The sequence below is a fragment of the Capra hircus genome, chromosome 6 (assembly GCF_001704415.2).
Source record: "Capra hircus breed San Clemente chromosome 6, ASM170441v1, whole genome shotgun sequence".
NCBI classification, from domain to species: Eukaryota; Metazoa; Chordata; class Mammalia; order Artiodactyla; family Bovidae; genus Capra; species Capra hircus.
Genome location: NC_030813.1, coordinates 103,014,988 through 103,036,241, shown reverse-complemented (window position 1 = coordinate 103,036,241; position 21,254 = coordinate 103,014,988). Strand labels below are relative to the sequence as shown.

General features: G+C 53.3%; 1 protein-coding gene across 1 annotated transcript in view; it reads left to right on the top strand.

Annotated features, from left to right (window-relative positions):
* Nucleotides 1–21,254, top strand: part of LOC102189848 (epididymis-specific alpha-mannosidase) — a 61,578-nt gene extending 40,324 nt beyond the window's left edge. The window contains 19 exon segments of the mRNA XM_018049925.1: nt 531–592; nt 595–686; nt 2,817–2,959; nt 2,961–3,013; nt 5,935–6,039; nt 6,042–6,121; nt 7,210–7,348; nt 8,670–8,803; nt 10,623–10,818; nt 10,821–10,890; nt 12,210–12,213; nt 13,656–13,843; nt 14,184–14,436; nt 15,558–15,668; nt 15,740–15,932; nt 17,414–17,551; nt 19,104–19,216; nt 20,626–20,728; nt 21,157–21,254. Coding sequence (XP_017905414.1) covers nt 531–592; nt 595–686; nt 2,817–2,959; nt 2,961–3,013; nt 5,935–6,039; nt 6,042–6,121; nt 7,210–7,348; nt 8,670–8,803; nt 10,623–10,818; nt 10,821–10,890; nt 12,210–12,213; nt 13,656–13,843; nt 14,184–14,436; nt 15,558–15,668; nt 15,740–15,932; nt 17,414–17,551; nt 19,104–19,216; nt 20,626–20,728; nt 21,157–21,254 — 2,275 coding nt within the window.

The following is a 21,254-nucleotide window of genomic DNA, read 5'->3' as shown; positions in this document are numbered from 1 at the left end:
CATGTGAGATGAGTGCAATGGTGCGGTAGTTTGAGCGTTCTTTGGCATTGCCTTTCTTTAAAATACCATAATTTAGGTATCAAGATTTTTATACCCCCGAAGTCTGGTGCCCACGGTGCCTGCACTCCTTGCTTACCCTTGGCTCCAGCCCTCTTTGCATCCTTGGGGGTGGATCTGATGAGCATGGAGCTGACATAAGGAAGGAGGAATCAAGACAATCCTGACGTAATCCGTATGGTGGAAGTGGGGCCCAGAGGTTGTGGGCTTCACTTGGCGGCAGAAGGAACAGAGGACCTGTAAGGAGATGTGCTTGAGGTGCCCCACAGGGCTGAAATATGGCCCCTCTGTCCACAAAGCTCTCATCTGCCCACCACGGACCTGCCTGTCTGACTGATGGATGATGGAGGCCAGCAGAGGGGTCTGCTGGCCCACATGCACTCTGGCCTCATGGAGTTCTTCCGGTCCACCTGGACCCCAGGCTGCCTTCCTTTTCAGGGTGCAGCCCCCTAACACTCCTCCCTGTCTCTCAGTGAAGGGTTTTTCTTCCAAGATCAATGCACTGATGAGAGGTTCACCCCCAGTGACATGCCTGTAAGGACAACATTCAAATGTATACCAAGAAACTGTTGAACAATGCGCGGGAACGATTCATCTGGTTCCAGACAGGACATGTTCTCTGGCCATGGGTAAGGGGGGACATCCCTGGCCCTGATTCCTCAACCACACCCAGAGATTGCCATGATGGGTCTGGCCTCTGTACCTGCTAATACCCTCGAGCTGTTTGCAGCTCTAACCAAGCTGGTCTTCATCCAGGCAGTTTTACTGCCTTGGGAGTTCAGAATGTGATGTTTGCCAAAGGAAAATAGAAACGCCTGCCTAAAGTAAATTGGGTCCGGGTCACAAAAGTTTATAAAAATCTACCTGTAACCTCCTACTTCTTACTCGTTATGATGACTGTCAAAGTGGGGTGCTAGAGGATATATAAATCTAGGCTTGCTTCATCAACATATTATTGCTCTGGCATTTCTTTCTGGAGATGGTTCTGAACACACTCGGAAGCCCCCGTGAGATCCAATCATGACCTTCTTTCCCCTCTGATCAAAGACGGGGAAGGAAGGGGAAGTTAAGCTGTTTGTTGTGCTATACACTCTCATGAGTTTTTGTGGTGAGCTCATCACAGAATTCATGAGAGAGAGAAGATGAGAATAGATTTTATGAAATATCTCTTTGGCCAGCCTGAGAGCAATAAATTCTGAAGGTTTCATCACTCTGGCCACTCACAGGACTAATTTTGCCTGGACTCACCTGTCAAAACCTAAAGAGAACTTTCTTTGTCCTGACCTTGTTGTGCCCACTAGAGTCTTCCCAGGTGGTCCAGTAGTAAAGAATGTGCCTCCCAACGCCATGAGACTTAGGAGATGTGAGTTCGATCCCTGGGCCAGGAAGATCCCCTGGAGGAGGAAATGGCAATCCACTCCTGTATTCTTGCCTGAAAACTCCCATGAACAGAGGATCCTGGTGGGCTGCAGTCCAAGGGGCGACAAAAGAGTCGAATGAGCACGCACACACCCACGAGAGCCAGATAATCTCCTCTGCAAGATTTCTGTGAGCCAGGAATTACAGATTTTAATAAAGATGCATTCAGAGGTGGCTGGACATTCAATTGAGTCCAACATTTGAGATACGCATGAAATGCCTCTGAACAACTTTATCCATTACATGATTTCATCTCAGTCAAAGGAAGACTTTCACTCCTGTGAGCCCTGCCTCTTACATATATTCTCACTATAATTCTATTTTATGTACTTTTCCCAAAGCCAAATTTCAACAAGGAAAACATAGAATACTGTGACTATTGGAGGGGTACTTTTTTTTAGAACTGTAGCTCTCTCCTTCTTTATTGCATATGACATTATATTAGTCAATGAATACAACATAATGACCCCATATATGAATATATTGCAAAATGATCACCACAATAGATCTAGTTAATATCTGTCACCACAGAGAGTTACAAAATTTTTTCTTGCGATGTGAGCTTTTAAGATCTACTCTTTTAGCAACTTTCAAATACATGATAGAGTATCATTAGCCATAGTTACCATGATGTTCTCTGCATCCCCAAGACTTATGTGTTTTGGTGAAGGAAATTTGTACCTTTTGACTTCCATCAGTCATTTAAGCAATCACCAATCTGTTTTCTCCAGGCATAAGCTTATTTTTTATATTACCTCCATTAAAAAAATTCACGTGTGAGATCATATGGCATTCATGTTTCCCTGTCTGACTTACTTCACTTAGCATAATGATTTCAAAGTCCCATCCATGTTGCTGCAAATGGCAAGATTTCCTGTTTTTTATTGATGATGTTATTGGTGAATAACTATATATATATTTATATATATATACACACACATTTATAAATATTTATATAACATTTTCTTTATCTGTTCATCCACTGATGCACACATAGGCTGACTCCATATATTGTTTTAAATAATGGAACAGTGAACCTGGGAGGGAGGTGGGAGGGGGGTTCAGGATTGGGAACACGTGTACACCGTGGCGGATTCATGTTGATGTATGGCAAAACCAATACAATACTGTAAAGTAAAAAAATAAAATAAAATCTGAAAAAAAAAAAAAAAGGAGGGAGAAAGAGAGAGGGGCAGAGAGAAACATCTAGAGCACAGGGCCTGGGAACTTGTTTGGGAACTTGTGGCCCACCAAGGAGAATGGGAGAGAGTTGAAGAGGAACTCACTGTTTAGTTTGGGCTCTGCTTCCAGAAGTGCAGGATGTTGCTTCTGGCCCACAGCGATGCAACAGGCAGTTCTTCAATGCCTCAGTGCAATTTGCCAACATGGACCGTCTGATGAACTACATCAACAGCCTCACACCCAAGACTGGTATCTTCTTTGAGTATGCCACGCTGAGCGACTACTTCCAAGCCATACACTCTAAACATGTCAGGGCCTGTCTGAAACCACTGAAACTTCCTGCCCTATACCTCAGGTATGTGACTCTGGGGACTGAGGTGGTGATTTGGTGCCTGGTAGATACAAGACTCCCCCAACTCAGTGTCTGTTCAGCACAATGCTGGGAACCTACTAGAGGCACTGGGGCAGAGATGGTCCCTGCCCCATCTGCCTGACCCATAGAGACACACAGCCTGCTTCCCACCACATTGAGCCTCTCACCATTGTCCACACACAGCGGGTTCCTGCCTCTATGCCTTTAACTACAGTGATGCCTGAAGGAGTGCCCTATTGGCACCTTCTCTTCCTGCAAATCCTAATTGTCTTGCAGCGTCACCTCCTCCAGGAAGCCTTTCCTGACTTTAAGGCTAGATCACTTGGCCCCTCCTTGCCCCAGAGCCCCAATTTTCTTCTATTACCACCTACTCATTTTGGGGGGACCCTGTCTCCCTCCAGCCTGTGTCCCAGAGGCCAGGACTGTTCTGGCTGCAGACAGCACGGTCTAAGTCATTTCAAGGTTGTGGGGTGAGCCTTCTGCCTGGGTACATGCATGACATGGCACTGTCCCATGTCAGTAAGACAGGGGGGACATTAATCTTGCTTAGTCCATCACGTGTCAAAACAAAGTGGAACAATAAGAGGTTTTAGCCTAGCAAGTGGTCCAGAAGAAGTGCCTAGCAGATGTAGCTTCTGGCGTCAACTCTGTCTTGTGTTGCTGGGTCAAAACCTAGACGTGATGCAGGCAGTGCCTGCTGAGGAAGCCAGTTCAGGGCCTTAGGTGGCCCCTGGGAAGCCCATTAACACCCCTCCCAGGACAAGCCACACTCACACTGCTTGCTGACCCACCCCAGCTGCTGACCCAGCTCCTCTGTCTGTAAGCCAGGCGGGAATTATCCACACACAGTGTCACACTGAGCTGGCGAAGCAGAAATACCCTCCACACCCCAGCTCAGGCCCTGCTCAGGGCATCAGTGGGGAATGGGGCTGTCCAAATTGTTGAACCATCTAATACCTTCACTACACAAAATATGAGAGCCCTTGAAGAATCCTGTTGCCTTGCTCCCCATTTGCCCAGAAGGAGAAGCCAAGGTCTGGGGAGTGAGAGAGGAAAGAACCCAGGTCAGCTTTAGCCAGGACATCCCAGGGACACGAAATCAGGCCCTGCCTCCAGCCAGTTTTGCCCAGCCACGGGTCCATGCTGGGTCACTCAGCTGGAGAGGCCCTTGCGGAAGGGAGAGAGGAGATGTGAGGCTATCCACATGGGACAGGTTAGGTAAGCTCACAGGGGCATCCTCTAGCTGAACATTCACCATGGGGCCAGGGTCCCTGGAGCTAGGTCTGTCCCGGGCCTGTCCCCTGCCCGCCCTCACCATTTGGCAGGCACAGAGCCTCAGGAGGGCTGGCCCCACAAGGTGACTCGGACGCTCACCTGGGTTTAGATCACAGCTCCTCGCCTCGCAAGCTGAGTTGCTTCCAGTAAGTGACATCACCTCTCTAAGCCCCCACTTCGGGTTCCAGGAGGACTGGAGGGACACCCACATGGCAGTTCAACCGTAAATACTTCTCTTCTCATTTCCTTCCCTTGCAAAGAGGTACCAGGATGGGCCCCCACTGGCAGGGTTGGTTCCGGGCTGGCGGCTGCCCTGACTCCCCCAGACCTGGGTTGGTCGTGCCTCTCGAGCCTTGGCCTCTCATCTGAGTGGTGAGAAGGGGAAGCTGTTTAGCTCTCAGGACACTTCCCGGGAACCTCAGATTAGGGGAGGACTGGCTTCTGGTGTGGCTTCCCTGGTAGCTCATCTGGTAAAGAATTTACACACAGCAATGTGTGACTTGAACACACACACACACACACACACACACCTGCAATGCAGGAGACCCTGGTTTAATTCCTGGGTTGGGCAGATCCCCTGGAGAAAGGATAGGCTACCCACTCCAGTATTCCTGGGCTTCCCTGGTGGCTCAGACAGTAAAGAATGAGCCTGCAGTGCAGGAGACCTGGGTTCGATTCCTGGGTCAGGAAGATCTCCTGGAGAAGGAAATGGCAACCCACTCCAGTATTCTTGCCTGGAGAATTCCATGGGTACAGAGGAGCCTGGTAGGCTCCATGGGGTTGCAAGAGTCAGACATGACTTAACAACTAAACCACCAAACCACCCCCAGCCTGGGGAGGAGGCAGGAAGCAGAAATAGTAGGGAACACTGAGCCACCTGCTGAGACAGCCTGTCCCCAAGGAGCTCAGCCTCCGTCCTCCCACCCCCAACTTGTCCTCTCAGGCGGAGTCAGGACAGTGTCTACTGGGCTCTCTCAGCTGCCACCGCCTCTCCTGGCCCTCCCTGCAGGCAGCCAGAGGGACCCCCCTGATATGCAGGCCTGTCCAGGCTCCTATTCACCCTAGAAGTGACACACACAGGGGTGCTGCCAGCACTCCAGGCCCCTCCCCTCTGGGTCTTGTCCTCTTGGCCCTCATCCCACTCCCTCCTCCCCTGATGTCCTCCAAGACCTTTGCTCACAGACTTTCCCAGGGTCCTAGGCTCACACTGAGGAGGGCAGGACAACCCACTCCAGTATCCTTGCCTGGAGAATCCCATGGACAGAGGAGCCTGGTGGGCTGCAGTCCATAGGGTCGCATAGGGCTGGACACGACTGAAATGGCTTAGCACCTGCAGGCTCACAGTGGGATTCATGGCTCCATCGTTCCTGTCACCTCAGTATCCAGGCCTCTCCAGGCCTGGCCCAGACCAGCCAGGCCTTCCCATCTACCCAGGCCTTTCAGGGATCTTGGGCTTTTGCTGGCCTAGTTGGGGTAGGAGCCCTGAGATCAATGTCTATCCTGGGTTGTCTCCTGGGTTATAGACGCAGACCTTTCACTGGCCAAATCTTCCTCAGCCCTTCCCAGACTAGGGCTCAGGGGCCTCCACAGGCAGGACCTCACACCCACTACTGGCCTTTTTCTCCTAGATACGTTCCATTCCTGGACCGGGTTCTACGCCTCCCGCAGCGGGCTCAAGGGGCTGGCGCGGCGAGCCAGCGCTCTGCTCTACGCCGGGGAGTCCATGTTCACACGTTCATGTTGGCTCCACACCGGTTCCTGGACCGGGCCTGGGCCCTGCAGCAGCTCCAGAAGCTCCGCTGGGCGGTCTCCGAGGTAACACCACACCTCTCAGTGGCAGGAGCAGGATCGGACCCTCCTAGGTGTGTGCTTCCCCCTCCCTAGGCCACCAGATCCTCCCGGTCCCCAGTCACTACAGGTCCACTTGACAGATGAGAACACTGAGGTCACCTTGGGTCCCAGGACCCACACATGATGAAGCTGCATCAAGGCTACATCCCCAGATTTCCACCTGTGGTTTCATTGAGCTTTAGAACCAGATTCACCCAGAGGGTAAAGGGCAAAGTGGAGCAGTATTGGTGCCCCACAGTCCTGTGCAGGTTCAAATCTCAGTTGAGCTGTGTGGCCTCAGGCAAGTGACTTTCCCTCTCTGAGCCCAATTCACTCCCTGGACAATGAGAACCACATGTCTGCCTAGGAAGGCAGCCAGTTGATGGGATAATATACCTAACACATAACCCTGTGGGCTTTGTGGCTGCTACAGAGGAAGTTGTTCACTAATTTCCATCTCACTTGTCTCCCACTGTACAGACAGAGAAACTGAGGGCTAAGATGTTCTGTAACTTGTGTCCTCACCCAATCAGAAATGGGCCTCACTGACCACGACTTTCATTGTCACCCAAAGGGAATTAACGGCTGGAAGGACTAGTCACTGTGTGGAGGCGGGTGAAGCAGATTGACTTATGCCTCCATTGGAGCGGCCAGAGATGTCACTTCACCCCATGGTGACTCAGTTTCACTTCAGGGAAAAAGAGGTAATCCCACCCCTACTCAGTGCAGACAAGTTCAAGGTCATGTATGGAGTGTGTCTGAGGAGGTTAGCAGCACTTATGGGATGACTAGGCCTGGGAGGTGAAGCTGGGGATGGTAGTGGATGGGGGTTGCTTCCAGAAGTCTGTTTTTTGTCCCAGGTCAGAGATTCAGATCAAGGTAAACAAAAGCTGGGCAAGTCCATCAGTCTATCTGACCTGTTTCCTCTTCTGTAAAGTGGGAAGAACCCCCACCTTCTCCATTAGCACCTGCTGAAAAGGAAGGAGAACCAGTACCCAGTGGGCGCCAGGAGAGCAGGTGCTGAGCAGGGGCAGGTCCTGACCCCACTCCTTCCAGCTCTGGGGGGGCCCCAGGTCCAGCACCATTACGCCACCACAGGGATTCACACCCCCAACGTGAGAGACATGTTTGTGGAGCACCTGAGCACCGGGATGCAGGGGGTACGCAAGCTGATGGCCTCCATCATCCAGGACAGGTCCCTGGCCCTCTCTGGTAAGCATGCCCCCAGTGGTGGATCCTGAGGCCTGGCAGGGTCCCCATCCCTTTCTAAGAAGAGAACCTCGAGTTCTGTGGAGACGCCTGTTCCACTGGGCTTCAAACGCCGAGTCCCAATCCCAGATGCGGTTCTTACTTTCATCAGGAAGTTGGCAAGGGGCAGTCACTTCTCTGAGCCTCTGTTTCTTCTCTGTGAACAAAGAAGGGGTGATGCGACAGCTAGAGGGAGGAGTAAATGCTAACATGGTCCCTCCCGAGCTCAGCTTGGAGCCACATCCTGTCAGGTCCACCATCTGACCAGCCTGTGTGATTATGACAGTTTCACACAGGAAAAGTGACTGATCAGGCCATTTGCCTGAAACTGACGGGCTTCATCCCTGCAAATCCTGGGCAAAGACAAGTTGGTCTCCCTGGGCAGGTGCCAGGCCTGCTGCACCTTCTGCAGGGGTCCACACTCAGCCTGCTGTCTGTCACCATGCCCTTCCCTCTCTGACCTCACTGTGCACCTAACCTGCTCCGCCCTCCCCTCTGTGTCTGTGTACAATCCCATCCTACCTTCACACCTGGGAAAGGTCCTTGGGACCAAGAGTGCAGCAGACGGGCTCCTGCCCACAGAGACTGGGATTGGAAGGGGAAGACAGTCTCAGAAAGAGAGCTAGATTCAGTGCTGATTCAGTGCTGGTGGGACCTTCCATTGCTATGGGCTCAGGAGGGCAGCTCCCCAGGCAAGGGGTAGGTGGGGACCCCAGAAAGGCATCCTGCCACGGGAGCTGCCTGGACAGAGGCCAGGGGCTGGAAAGTGTGGGTGTTCAGGGATCAGGGAGTCATTGGAAAGGACAGATGGTGGGGGGGTGGGGCATGGTGTATGGAGTGGATGGAGTATCCAGGTCAGTGTCGCAGGGGCCTCCAGTGCTGAACTAGGTGATTGAACTTGACCCTCCAAGCTCCAGAGAATTCTCCACCCCTCCTTTGCCAAGTGCTTTGGAGCCAGGCCTTGGGAGATGGGTCATCTTGTGCAGGTGATGCTACCTCTCATGGCCTCACCGTCCTCACCAGGAAAGTGGGCTGACAGGGAGAGATGCGTGAGGAGGGCTCAGCTTCTGGAGGGCTGCTCCCCCTGCCCCCGCGCTTGGGAATCAGGACGATAGTATGAACAGTGTAGAGGGGGCTGCATGTCTGATCCCAAGTTTCAGCCTGTCCCACTCACCTAGGATCTGCAGGGCCGGGCTCACCGGCCTCAGTTTCCCTTGTTCCAAGGGGCATCCAGATGTGTGGAGTATGTCAGGTGTCAGCAGTAAAACCTCTTGTCTGTGTGCAGGCCCAGAGCCTGGGGGGCATTTTGCTGTGGTCTATAATCCCCTGGCCTGGACAGTCACCACCATCGTCACCCTGACTGTGAACTTCCCTGAGGTCAACCTCACAGATGAGACAGGCAACCCCGTGCCTGCACAGGTATGGGTGGGAATCCTGCCTCAGCCGCACTTGTGGTTGCTGTCTGATCCAGGCGGGGACCCCTAGAAGTGGGAGACTTTGACGTGATCATGAAATAACTGCTATCACCATAATGAGGCACTTGTCAATTAGGGTCAGTGAGATCCACCCAGGGGACTGACCTTGGGCTTTGGGCATCTGACATGACCAGAAGTCCCTTCTGTCGCCTCCGTGGAACGTCTCAGGGTGATCTAAGCAGCATGGGAAGCTTCACCTCCTGCCTCTCTTTGGGAATATATATATTCTCATATAAATTTCTGGGCTTCCCCGGTGCCTCAGCAGTAAAGAATCTGCCCGCAGTGCAGGATCCTCAGAAGACGTGGGTTCGATCCCTGGGTTGGGAAGATCCCCTGGAGGAGGGCATGACAACCTACTCCAGTATTCTTGCCTGGAGAATCCTATGGACAGTGGAGCCTGGCTGGCTACAGTCCATAGGGTTGCAAAGAGATGGACATAATTGAAATGAATTAGCACACAGGCTCGTAAATTTCCACCTTGTGTGGAAAGGCACAAAGGATCTTAAAGGTGGATCATTATGGATGTGCCATGTTAGGGGCTGGGCCCAAGCTGCCTCTTTATGCAACACCCACATCCAGTGTAAGTGTGTGGTCCCTCCTTATCTCTGTCCACAACCAGGACCTGAAAGTGATTTCAGAGGGTGCCCTACTTATCCCCAGATGATCCTTCCTTGCGGAGATGATAGAGGTACTGCCATCACCTGGCCATTCAGTAAACACTTCCAAACGCCTATCTGGGATGCGGCCTCAAGCTGAGTACTGGACATTGGAGTCACTTGGGGTTCAGGGAGCAGACACAGAAATGGACAGTTAAGATACGGAGTGATGACCAGGAACCAACACTTAGCTGAGACACAGGAGGAAGATCCTCTCACGTCGATGGAGGAGGGAAGGATATTGTTTGAGAAGACCAACACACAACATCCCCTCTCCCCACCCAAAGGCAATACCCACTAAGAATAAATGTATTTAATATTATTGAACACTTACTGCATGTCAGGGTTACGCTAGGTGCTGGAGAAACTTTAATAAGCAAGCAGACAAAAGTCCCTGCCCTCAGGGGGCTAGTATTCTAGCAGGGGGATCCAAGTAGGCAACAAAATTAGAAAGGAGAGAATGTGACAGATGATAACTGTAGTGGAGGTAAGCCTTCAGGACAATTTGAGGGGTATGCATGGGACATTGTGTCTGCTTTCGTTCAGAGAACAACCAGGCTGGAGGTGGTGAGAAGCAACATGAGCTCGTTAACTGGCCCCCTCCACAAAACCCTCAACAGCCCAGAGATGGGACCCGTTCTCTGGAGAGTGAGGGGGCTCCCTACATGGATCCAGAGTCCTCATCCCATCCCTAAATCAGATAACTTGGAGATGGGGAAAATCCTGAAAACCTCTCTCCTCTGGGAAATTGGAGGATGAAGCGATAAGAGAGCTCCCTCCAAAGAGGAGGCCCTCCAGGTCGAGGGAACAGTGTGAGCGAAAGTTCAGAGGCAGGAAACAGCAGGGAGAGTTGGAAAGGAGGGACGTTGGTTTTTCAGCCCCAAAGGGGAAAGGAAGGAGGAGGGGGTAGGGCCTGGGCTAGGACCCTGTTGAGCAGAGAGGATGCAGGAGGGGAGCCCAGCTCAGCCCCATGATGGATGACCCTGCTGCCCCTGTGGGGAGGGAGCACTCCATCCAGGAGGTGTGTAAGCCCAGGGTTGCTAAGGAGACTGAGATATCTTCCCCCTGTGACATCCGTCATGTGATCCTGTCCCTCTGGCCTTGCAGGTCCAGAACTCAAAGAAGATGCCATCTGCCTATGACCTGCTTGTGCTGACAACGATCCCAGGACTCTGCTACCAGTATTACATCATCAGGCCCATGAGGAGGGCCCAGAAGGACACTCAGGAGACTGGGGCCTCCGTGGACAGCACCAACCAGTTTGGCTGCAGACCCAGGACAAATCGTAGGCAAGTGGGCAGACGCATGTGGGGAATGACTGCTACACCATGTTCCTGGGCAAGGACACCAACCTGATGCACAGCATCTGGGAGAGGTGAGGTGCAGCCATTGCTGCCTCTGAGACCAGGAGTGTCCTAGGACCTGTGCAGGTAATGCCTCACCTGGGTCTCCATTTCCTCATTTGTATGTCAAGGATGTGATGGTGGTGAAGCCTCTTGCTGTGTAACCAGCTCTGTTTCTAGGCGTGTGAGTCTTGTTGTTGCTGTTCAATTGCTTAGTCATGTCCAGCTTTTTATGACCCCGTGGACGACAACACACCAGGCCTCCCTTCACTCTCTCCCAGAGTTTGCTCAAATTCATGTCCGTTGAGTAAATGATGCCATCCAACCATCTCTTCCTCTGCCATCCCCTTCTCTTCCTGCCTTGAATCTTTCCCAGCATCAGGGTCTTTTCTAATGAGTCAGCTCTTCGCATCAGGTGGCTGAAGTATTGGAGCTTCAACTTCAGCATCCAGTGAATATTCAGGGCTGATTTCCTTTAGGATTGACTGGTTTGATCTCTGACAAACCTAGACAGCATATTAAAAAGCAGAGACACCATTTGGCCAGCAAAGGTCTGTACAGTCAAAGCTATGTTTTTTCTAGTAACCATGTATTGGATGTATGAGTTGGACTATAAAGAAGACTGAGTGCTGAAGAATTGATGCTTTTGAACTGTGGCGCTGGAGAAGTGTGTGAGACTGGGCCAGGTCAAGAAAACCTTTTGTGAACTTGTTCATTCCAAAGATGTTGTTCCACAGGAAAAGAAGCGGGGGAGTGGGGCGGGGGGGCGGCGCTGAAAAGCTCACCATGGAAAAAGTGTAGCCATTGCAAATTTTTTTAAAATTGAGAGACACAAAAAATCCATCCGTCCACCAACCCTCGCATCCATCCATCCACTCACCACACATTCATCCTTGCACCCACCCCTCCACATCTCCATCCATCCTTCCATCTATCTATCCATTCACTCATGTAGTCACTTATCAGGGGAAAGTTGGCTCCCAGAGTCTGGAGCCACCCTTGTCCACCCTCAGTTCCCATCCCAGGCAGTTTCCATTGCTCCTCCACTGCCTCTTCCAACACACCCACTTCCATTTTCTCCTGTGACCTCCTCATAGGAAGAAGACTCAGGAGAACAGGTAGCTTGGGAGGAGCACCGGCTAGAAAGTGAGGTGAAGGAAAGAGAGGAAAGGGGGCAGACTGCAGGGGAGGGAGACGGGGTGTTGACGTGAGAAAGACGAGCGCCACCTGGAGCTCAGCCCCATCGGTTGCCAGCAGCTCTGTAAGCTCAGACCAGGACTGCCCCCAAGTGGGGCTCATGGGAAGTTCTGTCCTTCAGTCAGTCCACAGGGACATCTTGGGAGAGCATGAGGCAGGTAGGGAGGGCCGACTGCAGCCCACATGAGAGGTCAGCAGCGAGTGTGGGGGAGCCGGAGAAGTGGGGTACAACCCCAGCACATGTGAGCCTCCCTGGTCCGGCAGGGAAAGGTGAAGGCTGCAGGCCGGCGTTGGGCTCCGTCATCACTCAGGCCCCACGCCCCTTCTGGGACGCCCCTGAAGGGCCGGCTCCAGCTCGTCATCCCTTTCTGCCCACCCACAGGTGCCCCACACCCAAGCCACATCCCCGCCCAGCCCTTCCCAGGAGTGTCCTGCCGTCCATCTGCCTGGCCCCTGTGTGTCTTCAGGTGCTTTGGGCTCAGGTGAGGGAAGGTGTGCTTCTTACCGGGCTCCCTCACCTCCCAGTAGGGGTACAACCAGCACCTGCCACACAGTCAGAGAGGGAAGCCTGTTGGAACAGAGAGAGGGTGGCTCAGAGGAGGCTTGGCAGGGACGAGACACCCAGAGCCAGGCCTGAGGCCTTGCAGTCTGGAGGGAGTCCGTGGGAGAGACGAGCGGACAGTGGTTCTTTAGAAGGACCTGCTTGTGCAGAGGCCTGAGGGGGGCAGCCACCTTGTGCGCAGACCACCCCAGGGCATTTGCTGGAGGAGGGCCTTTGTTCTTTCATATATGACAAGCATGTTGCTATATTTCACATACCATATAAGTCACCATATTATACGCTGTACATGTATATGCTATTTTGTGTGCCCACAGAGTTGTGCCATAAGGGTGGTGTCATCTGCATATCTGAGGTTATTGATATTTCTCCTGGCAATCTTGATTCCAGCTTGTGCTTCTTCTAGCCCAGTGTTTCTCATGATGTACTCTGCATAGAAGTTAAATAAGCAGGGTGACAATATACAGCCTTGACGCACTCCTTTTCCTATTTGGAACCAGTCTGTTGTTCCATGTCCAGTTCTAACTGTTGCTTCCAGACCTGCATACAGGTTTCTCAAGAGGCGGGTCAGGTGGTCTGGTATCCCCATTTCTTTCAGAATTTTCCAAGTTTATTGTGATCCCCACAGTCAAAGGCTTTGGCGCAGTCAATAAAGCAGAAATAGATAAATAAATATTTAACTCAATAAAGCAGTGGGAGCAGAGCCTCTGAAACCGTGTTACACCCTCTGCTTATGCTCTCGGGAGCGTGTTTTGCAGCGTCTCTCCCCTCCTCCTGAGGGATTCTTTCCTGGATAGGGAGAAAACCTACCTCTGGGGTCTTGGTGAGTCCACGGAGCTTTTGTCCAAGCTGAGTGAATGAGCGTCATTGAGGGGCCTCGTGACAGTCACAGGCTCTGAGGAAGTTATTTTTGTTCACTCCTGGTTCCGTGTTGGTGTGTTAATATTAGAGGCCTTCTGAGCCTGGATCCCATCACAAGGAGAATTCCTGGAAGAAACTGTCCATAACAATCATACTCTTTTCTCTTTTCCACCTCTGCAGAGTAACCAAAACATCCAGGTGACCCAGGAGTTCATGAAATACCACGGTAACAGTGATGAGGGTCAGGTATCCATTTCCGATAACTACGTGTTTGCTCCTAATGGTACAGCGAAGCCAGCCTGGGTGGCTGTGGAAATGGAGATCCTGGAGGGGCAGCTCTTGACCGAGATCTGGCAATGCTTCTACAGGTGAAGTCGGCCCTCTGCTTGTGCACAGCACACAGTAGGTGGTCACGGGCAGGTGGGGGACTTACCCACTGAGCCACCTGGGAAACCAGCAATGATATACACACAAGAGCTGTTCGTGTTTTCATTAATGCAGAGCAATAAGCCACCCAGAACCGGCCAGGTGCTCAGTGCCTCTGGTGAAGTGGCCTCCTCCTGTTCTTTTGCCCAAAAGGCCCCTCTGTCTGCCCTGCCTGGCAGGAAGGAGGCAGCGAGGGAAACAGGAAGAGAGGAAGGAAAGAAGCAGGGACAGGCATCTGGAAGTCTCCCCCAGCTTGACGTATCTCTTCTGCTCCTCCTCCAGGACGGTGAATGACAGGGACCCTGCGTACACTATCTACTCCCGGCTGGCCCGCGGGCCCCCGGGCGCTGACGGGGAGCTGCTGGGTCACCGCATAGAGCAGGAGTACAGGGTGGGCCCCTTGGAGCTGAACCGCGAGGCCATCTTGAGGACCAGCACCAATCTCATCACCGGGCGGGTCCTCTACTCCAACAACAACGGGTACCAGACGCAGCGCAGAGCCTACAAGCGGTACATGGCGAACACTATAGCTCGGGTACATCCTATGGTGCCCCGTGGGAACAGTGGCCACAGAGCAGAAAAGATAGGCAGCCTCTCAAAAGAGGCTGGAGGCACCCCTTAAGCTCCAGCGGCAGAGGCCTCCAGAGCATCTCCCAGAACCTCTGTCGCCCATGTGTGCCGTTAGGGGCTGAGACCCGGGCTTGTTCAGCCCTGGGGTTGGAGCTCTGGTGCCCCCACATATGAGGAAAGTCCCTGAGGTCCACTGTGGGCACCGCGTGTCCTCCTCTGACAGATGACTGGCCCGCTGGGACTGCTCTGAGGATGAAGCAGATGGTGCCTGTCCAGGCCTGAGCGGGTGTGACCCTCCTTTGCTGCTCTTAGTTGAGCCACTGCCTGGTTGCCTGGGAAACAGCACAGGCTGATTTCTGAAATCAGTTCAGCTCTGAGATGCTTTGCCCCCAGCAGTGTGACCTGGGGCAAGTCCCTTGGCTTCGCTGGGCCTCAGTGCTCTCCTGGGAAAGGGGGTAACCTCCCCCCAGCGCCGTGTGATCAGCTGGGATGATCCAGGAGCAGTGCCAAGCTGGGCACCTCCTGAGCCTCAATCCATGTTAGTTCTTTCTCCTTCCAGTGGGGAATGTGGCCCCTCCCTGCTCTGTCTTCCTTGAGTTTCTGGTCCCTCTCATCCCTGTTGACTGGTTCTCACCCCCTGTGGCCTGGGCTCCAGAGAGTTCAAGGCGCTCAGCCCAGGACATCTTGCTCCAACAGAGCAAAGGGTGTGGACTGTGTGACCGCTTTCCAGCCCAGACTTGAGCCCTTTACTATCGGGCAACCATTAGCCTATCTCAGACTGGACTGACACACAAGCCTTCGTTCCCTTCCTGCGACAGTTTTTCAGGGATGATTTGGGAGCCCCTTTTACAGGTCGGGAAACTGAGGCTTGGGCAGCCTGAGTCCCCCAGCTCGTAAGGTCAGGAAGCAGTGGAGCTGGATTTGAATCCCAGGGAATCCATCTCACAAGTGAGAGCACCTCCCTGCTGCTACCAGTGCCACCCTGAGCTGCCACTGTGCCTGTGGGGGCCCGAGGGAGATGCCTGATCAAGTGGTCCAGTTGGCCCATGACCATGACCACCAGTCTGGCAATATTTCTGCCCACAGAATTACTACCCCACGACTCCGTCGGCCTTCATCCAGGACAGACAGAGCAGGCTGGTGCTGCTGTCGGAGCAGGCGCACAGCGTCTCCAGCCAAGGGAGCGGGCAGATGGAGGTAGGAGGAGGCCCCTCTGGTCACCACGGGCCAGCCAGGGACCAGGCAACTCAGATGACTCTTCCCTGCAGGTCATGCTCCATCGGCAGCTGTTGATCAAACAGCAGTGGGCCCTGTCTGTCAACGTCATGCTGAACGACACCTCGGTTATCCACTCGGTGCTCTGGCTCCTGCTGGGACCCTTGACCCTCATCAGGGACCTCGGCCAGAGGAGCAGGGTGACGCTGCAGCACAGACCCGTGGTGCTGCTTCGAGAGCTGAGCGGTAAGAGGGCCTCCTCTCAGAGCAGCTGTCATCCCTGCCCTGAGGTGAGCCGGCCTGTATGGGTGAGATGAGCTCAGGCAGAAACCGATTCAGCAGGAGAGGGATTGATGCCGAAGAGAGGGCCTGGTGCCCTGTAGGTCAGGTGGAGTTGGGATCCTGAACCAGGGGGAGTTCAGCAATCAACATCAAGGGCTATCAGTTGATGTTCTCTTGTTTGGAAGAAAAGAATCCCAAGGGGCAACCAGGCCCAGAGATTCTTGTGGAACAGGAGGAGGAGCTGGAGAAGAGGCCAGGGCAGGAGGGAGACACAGCAGCTCAGGGCCTCTCGGGAGCGGGTGTTCATGTCCATCTCTCTCAGGACTGCCAAGAGCTGCCTTCCCGGCCACCTCCTGGTCCAGGGGCAGATTCTCAGGAGAGGGGATGTGATGGACCAGCAGGGTCGGGTCTGCTCCTGGGTCAGTCAGTGGTTCCTTCCTAGCACCTGGGAGCCCTTCCTGCAGAACAGATGTTGCCATGGTGAGCAAGTTCGTGGCTGTGGGCAGCTCCATCCACGGGTCCCACCCTCGGCGCCTCCGGTGGCACATGAGAGAAACTGAAGCTGATCCGACTGAGCCACAAGGAGACTTTATTCAGAGGCCAACGCACCCCAGAGAAGGGCTGGGGTGTAATTGTGCCTTGGGCGCTGGATGCTTCACGAGGCCACTTCTCTCCTTTCTGTCACCTGAGCTTTGCTCTGACTGCAGACCTTCTTTCTCCTCCTACCTGAGACGTAGCTGTGAACAGCTCTGGGACTCTGTGTCTCTCCACCCAAAACGAACTGAGACTCGCTCAGGTCTTAAGAGCCGAGATCCCAGGAAAAGAATCCGATTGGCCTGATCAAATCACATGACCCGAGACTGACCAATCCCTGTCAGTTCAGTTCCGTTCAGCCGCTCAGTTGTGTCCGACTTTTTACGACTCCATGGACTGCAGCACACCAGGTCTCCCTGTCCATCACCAACTCCCCGAGTTTACCCAAACTCATGTCCGTTGAGTCAGTGATGCCATCCAACCATCTCATCCTCTGTTGTCCCCGCCTTCAATCTTTCTCAGCATCAGGGTCTTTTCAAATGAGTCAGTTATTCGCATCAGGTGGCCAAAGTATTGGAGTTTCAGCTTCAGCATCTGTCCTTCCAATGAACATTCAGGACTGATTTCCTTTAGGATGGACTGGTTGGATCTCCTTGCTGTCTAAGGGACTCTCAAGAGTCTTCTCCAGCAACACAGTTTAAAAGCATCAGTCACTGTAGCCCCAGGTATTGTGAGGAGATGGCATTTGCACCAGCAGATGCTTCGGGCTGCCTGTGGTGTGGGCCACAGGTTGGAGGGGTGTGAGATTGGATGAAATGTGTGTGGAAAGCTCCACTTAATGTGGAGGGCTCTGAATGCCAGGAGGAGAAGCTTGGCCCACACTCTCTCCTTGTTGTCCATCTGCCTTGCAGAGACTACCCGGGTTCACCCGGACTTCCAGCAGCAGGAAGCTGTGACGCTGCCTCCAAGTCTCCACCTGCAGATCCTCAGCATCCCAGGCTGGATGTACAACTCAAACCACACAAAGCACCTGCAGAATCTTCAGAAAGGTGAGGCAGGTGTTCAGGCGTCCAGACTTGCTCTTGCCTCTTTGTTGTCAACCAGGTCCTCAAACCCATCACCAGACAAAGGCGCTCTCTCAGAGTCATCCAGGCTCTGTGAGATCATTTGGTTTCCTTATCTGCCAAACAGGGAGACAGAGGCCCACTGAGAGGCAGGTCACTCAGCAAGCCAGGGGCAGGTGGAGCCCAGGTGCCATCTAGACTGCAGTGACTGTGTACAGAGGGGAGCCCCCAGCAGGGCATCTGGGAGGACCTCCTGGTGGAGGAAATAACTGTCAGGAAACAGCTTATCATAGGCCAAAGCACCTGGGAGCCCAGGTACACCTTATGTGTCCCTTTACACTCAGAGCATCTCAAACACAGGGCTGACGGTGCCTCAGCCACCCCACTGTTCCCGGAGACGCTCCAAGAGCTGGCACACTCCAGTGTGAGGTCTGCAGGATGAAGATCAAGAGGGAAAGGAAGAGGCAGAGGCCAAATACGACCTTTGTGGCTAATAAAGTGGGTGTTGGAGGCTGTGGCTTAGTCCTGTAGCCACATGGCTTCTTCACGCTGACCTCTCGTACCTCGCTCCATGTGTCACAGAAGAGGAGGTGGGGATCATCTCTTACAGCAGCAGTCATGCTTACCTGTGTTGGAGGCAAAGTCCACTGAGAACCCACCTCCTGGAGGCAACCTGTACCAAAGATGAGGAGAGATGAGCCTGGGCTAAACAAGCAAGTCCCTCCTCCTAGAGAAAAGTAAGTGACCAAGCGAGGGGAGCAGCAGCAGATGGCTAGAGGGCCCCCTGCTCTCCCAGACTCTTACAACCCCCATGTTATCATCACCGCCATCATCACCAGGCTCCTCATTATCACCAGCATCACCATCATCACCGTCTCCACCATCACCATCACCATCATCATTGTCATGTTCTGGACCCAGAGGTTTTCACCTGTTTCTGTTGCTCCTGTCCTTAACCACAGCATTGGGAAGTGGGGAAAGAAATTCTTCTGCTGCAATAACAAAGAGCCCAAACTCTCGGGGCTCTTACACAGTGTAAGGTAGTTTCACCCCTATGCCATGTGTCCAGTGGGGCCCAGCAGGAAGGCTCTACTCCTTTGTTCACTAGGGACCAGCAGGAGACTATTTTCTAAAGCATCTGTGCGACATGACACATCACTTTTGTGTTGGCCTCAGAGTCAAGAAGCCATACCACTGTCACTGGGGCAAAGGCAGAAAGACTATACCTGAGAACTGGCAGGTTGGAGGGCAGGCCCAGTGAGGACAACAGTGAATGAGGCCAAGACTTTCTAGGCATCCGCACTGGCCCATGTGTGCATGGTGGGGAGCATTAACATTGGCTGGACCTGGTTGGAATCCTCACTCCTTTTGTTGTAGACCAAGCACCTACCCCTCTCTGAGCCTTGGTTTTCTTGTCTGTGAAGTAGGGGCTGTGTTAGCTGCTTCTGTGGGAGGTTGAAGATGGGAAAGGGAGGTGTGTGTAAAGTACCAGGCACAGACCAGGGGTCCTCACTGCCATCTTCTTTCTGTCCCTAAGGCCATCAAGGACAGGCCAAAGTGGACTTCTGCCGAGTCCAGCTGCGGCTTCACCACCTGTATGAGAAGGGACAGCACCCTGTCCTGTCTCAGCCTGTGACAGTGACTCTGCAGGTAACCTGCCCCACCCCACGTCCCACTCCCAGATGGCTGAGTCAGGAACCCCCACCCCATGTCCCGCTCCTGGATCACTGAGTCAGGACACACAAGCAGATGCTCATTTGTGTGACCCCAAGTCAAACCCCAAGTGTGACCATCCTGACTCAGATGCCACCTTGGCTAAAAGATGCCTTATGGTCGTCTTGAAAAAAAAAAAACAAAACACGAGATTTGATCTCTGGGATGCATGAGGGCATCCCAACCCCTCTGACTCATGTTCTTTTAGACTTTTTGATTCTTATCACATGCCTGTATTTTGTGTGTTTATTGTTTTATTCTTGTGGTAAATCTTTTTACACAACACAGATGTTATTTGTGGGATCAGAAAACAAAAGATTGTCACACGGATTATCGAGTAGGTGATCAGAGTCACTCAGTCCCAGGTGTGAGTCTGGGCATTTCTGCCTGGTATTCTGCTCCCTGCCCCCCACCCCATCCCAGGCTCATGTCCTCACCTGTGAATGGAGAGGCAAGGGTCTTTCCCCACAAGGATGTTGATGCTTTCAGCTGATAAGGCACACACGGCGCCTGACACCCTGATGGATGTCAGTGCCCCCAGATTCCTGCCTGTGTCCTCCCTCCCCTCCTGACCCCTGGATCACCCTCTGACCCCCACTACAAGTGAGGCTGCTGCTGCACCAGCCCAACCACATCCTCCCCGCCACACCACCGTGATGTATGGAGACCCCTCCTTTATCCCCAGTCTGCCCTCTTCATGGGGGATCTGAGCTCTTTACCTGTCTCCTGCTCATGGAGAATTTCTCTAAATCTCTCTCTTGTTGCTTTGGCTTCAGGGATACTTGCAATCTGAGAGAATCCCAACAACCCAACCCGGAGCTCTCCCTGTGGTGTCTTCCCAATGCCCTCCTTTCACAGCCATGAATATAGGGGTGGGGAGTGGTCTCTTTCCTCACTGACTCCCAGCCCACTGTCATCAGAGACACTGTCAGCTTCACCTTCCCACCTGGCTTCAGCAGCGCACTGGCTTCATTACTTCCTCCTTGTCACCTCTTGCTCGCAAGCTGACACCAGTCTCGGGAGCAGACGTAAATGCAGAAGGGGGCATGGTGGCAGCACAGAGCGCCTCGCCCTCTATGCCTCCTCCTTCCACCCTCTCAAGGAAGCTCCTGCAGAAGAGCCCCCAGCCTACCAATCAGCACTGTCCTTCCTCCTCAGGGATGGAGCTACCCCCTGCCTCCCCTCCCCTCTCTGCACGGTCTGAACATTATGGGGAGAGGGGGTGGGTAACATGACTGACGCCATCTTGCAGCAAGGCAGGGCTCCACCTGAGCAGCACGGGGAGGAGGGGACTCACAGCTGGGAGCAGCTCCATGTGCCTACCCCCTGTTGGTGTGCTCCTCCAGCTCGGCACCTGGGGAGACCAGCTCCTCCTCGGCCTCAGTTCCCTCATCTGTAAAATGGGGCTGCCCATCCTGTCTATCCTGTCCATCCCTGGTGGCTCAGCTGGTAAAGAATCCGCCTGCAATGTGGGAGACCTGGGTTCAATCCCTGGGTTGGGAAGATCCCCTGGAGAAGGGAAAGGCTGCTCACTCCAGTATTCTGGCCTGGAGAATTCCATGGACTGTATAGTCCGTGGGGTCGCAAAGAGTTGGACAGGACTGAGCAGCTTTCACTTTCATCCTGTCCATGGGGATTTGCTCTGGCAATGAAAGGTAGGGGGATGCTGTCCCCTGAGCTGTCAGGGGATGCCGTAAATGAAAGAGGCCCATGGGCAGTGACATCCGGTCAGGAAGGGGACAACTGAAGACCATTACCACAGAGTGAGGCCCAAGAATGCAGACAGAAGGAGTGTTCTGAGGGGGCTGCAGGGATGTGGTGACCTGGGGAAGCAGGCAGCTCCAAAGGGGAGTGACAGACCGCCTCTGCTCCCCCAGGTGGCGCACACCGTCCCTTGCCACCCCACAGAGGCCCTGACATCACCATCCACCCAAAGGAGATCCAGACGTTCTTCATTCACTTTCAAGAGCAGTGA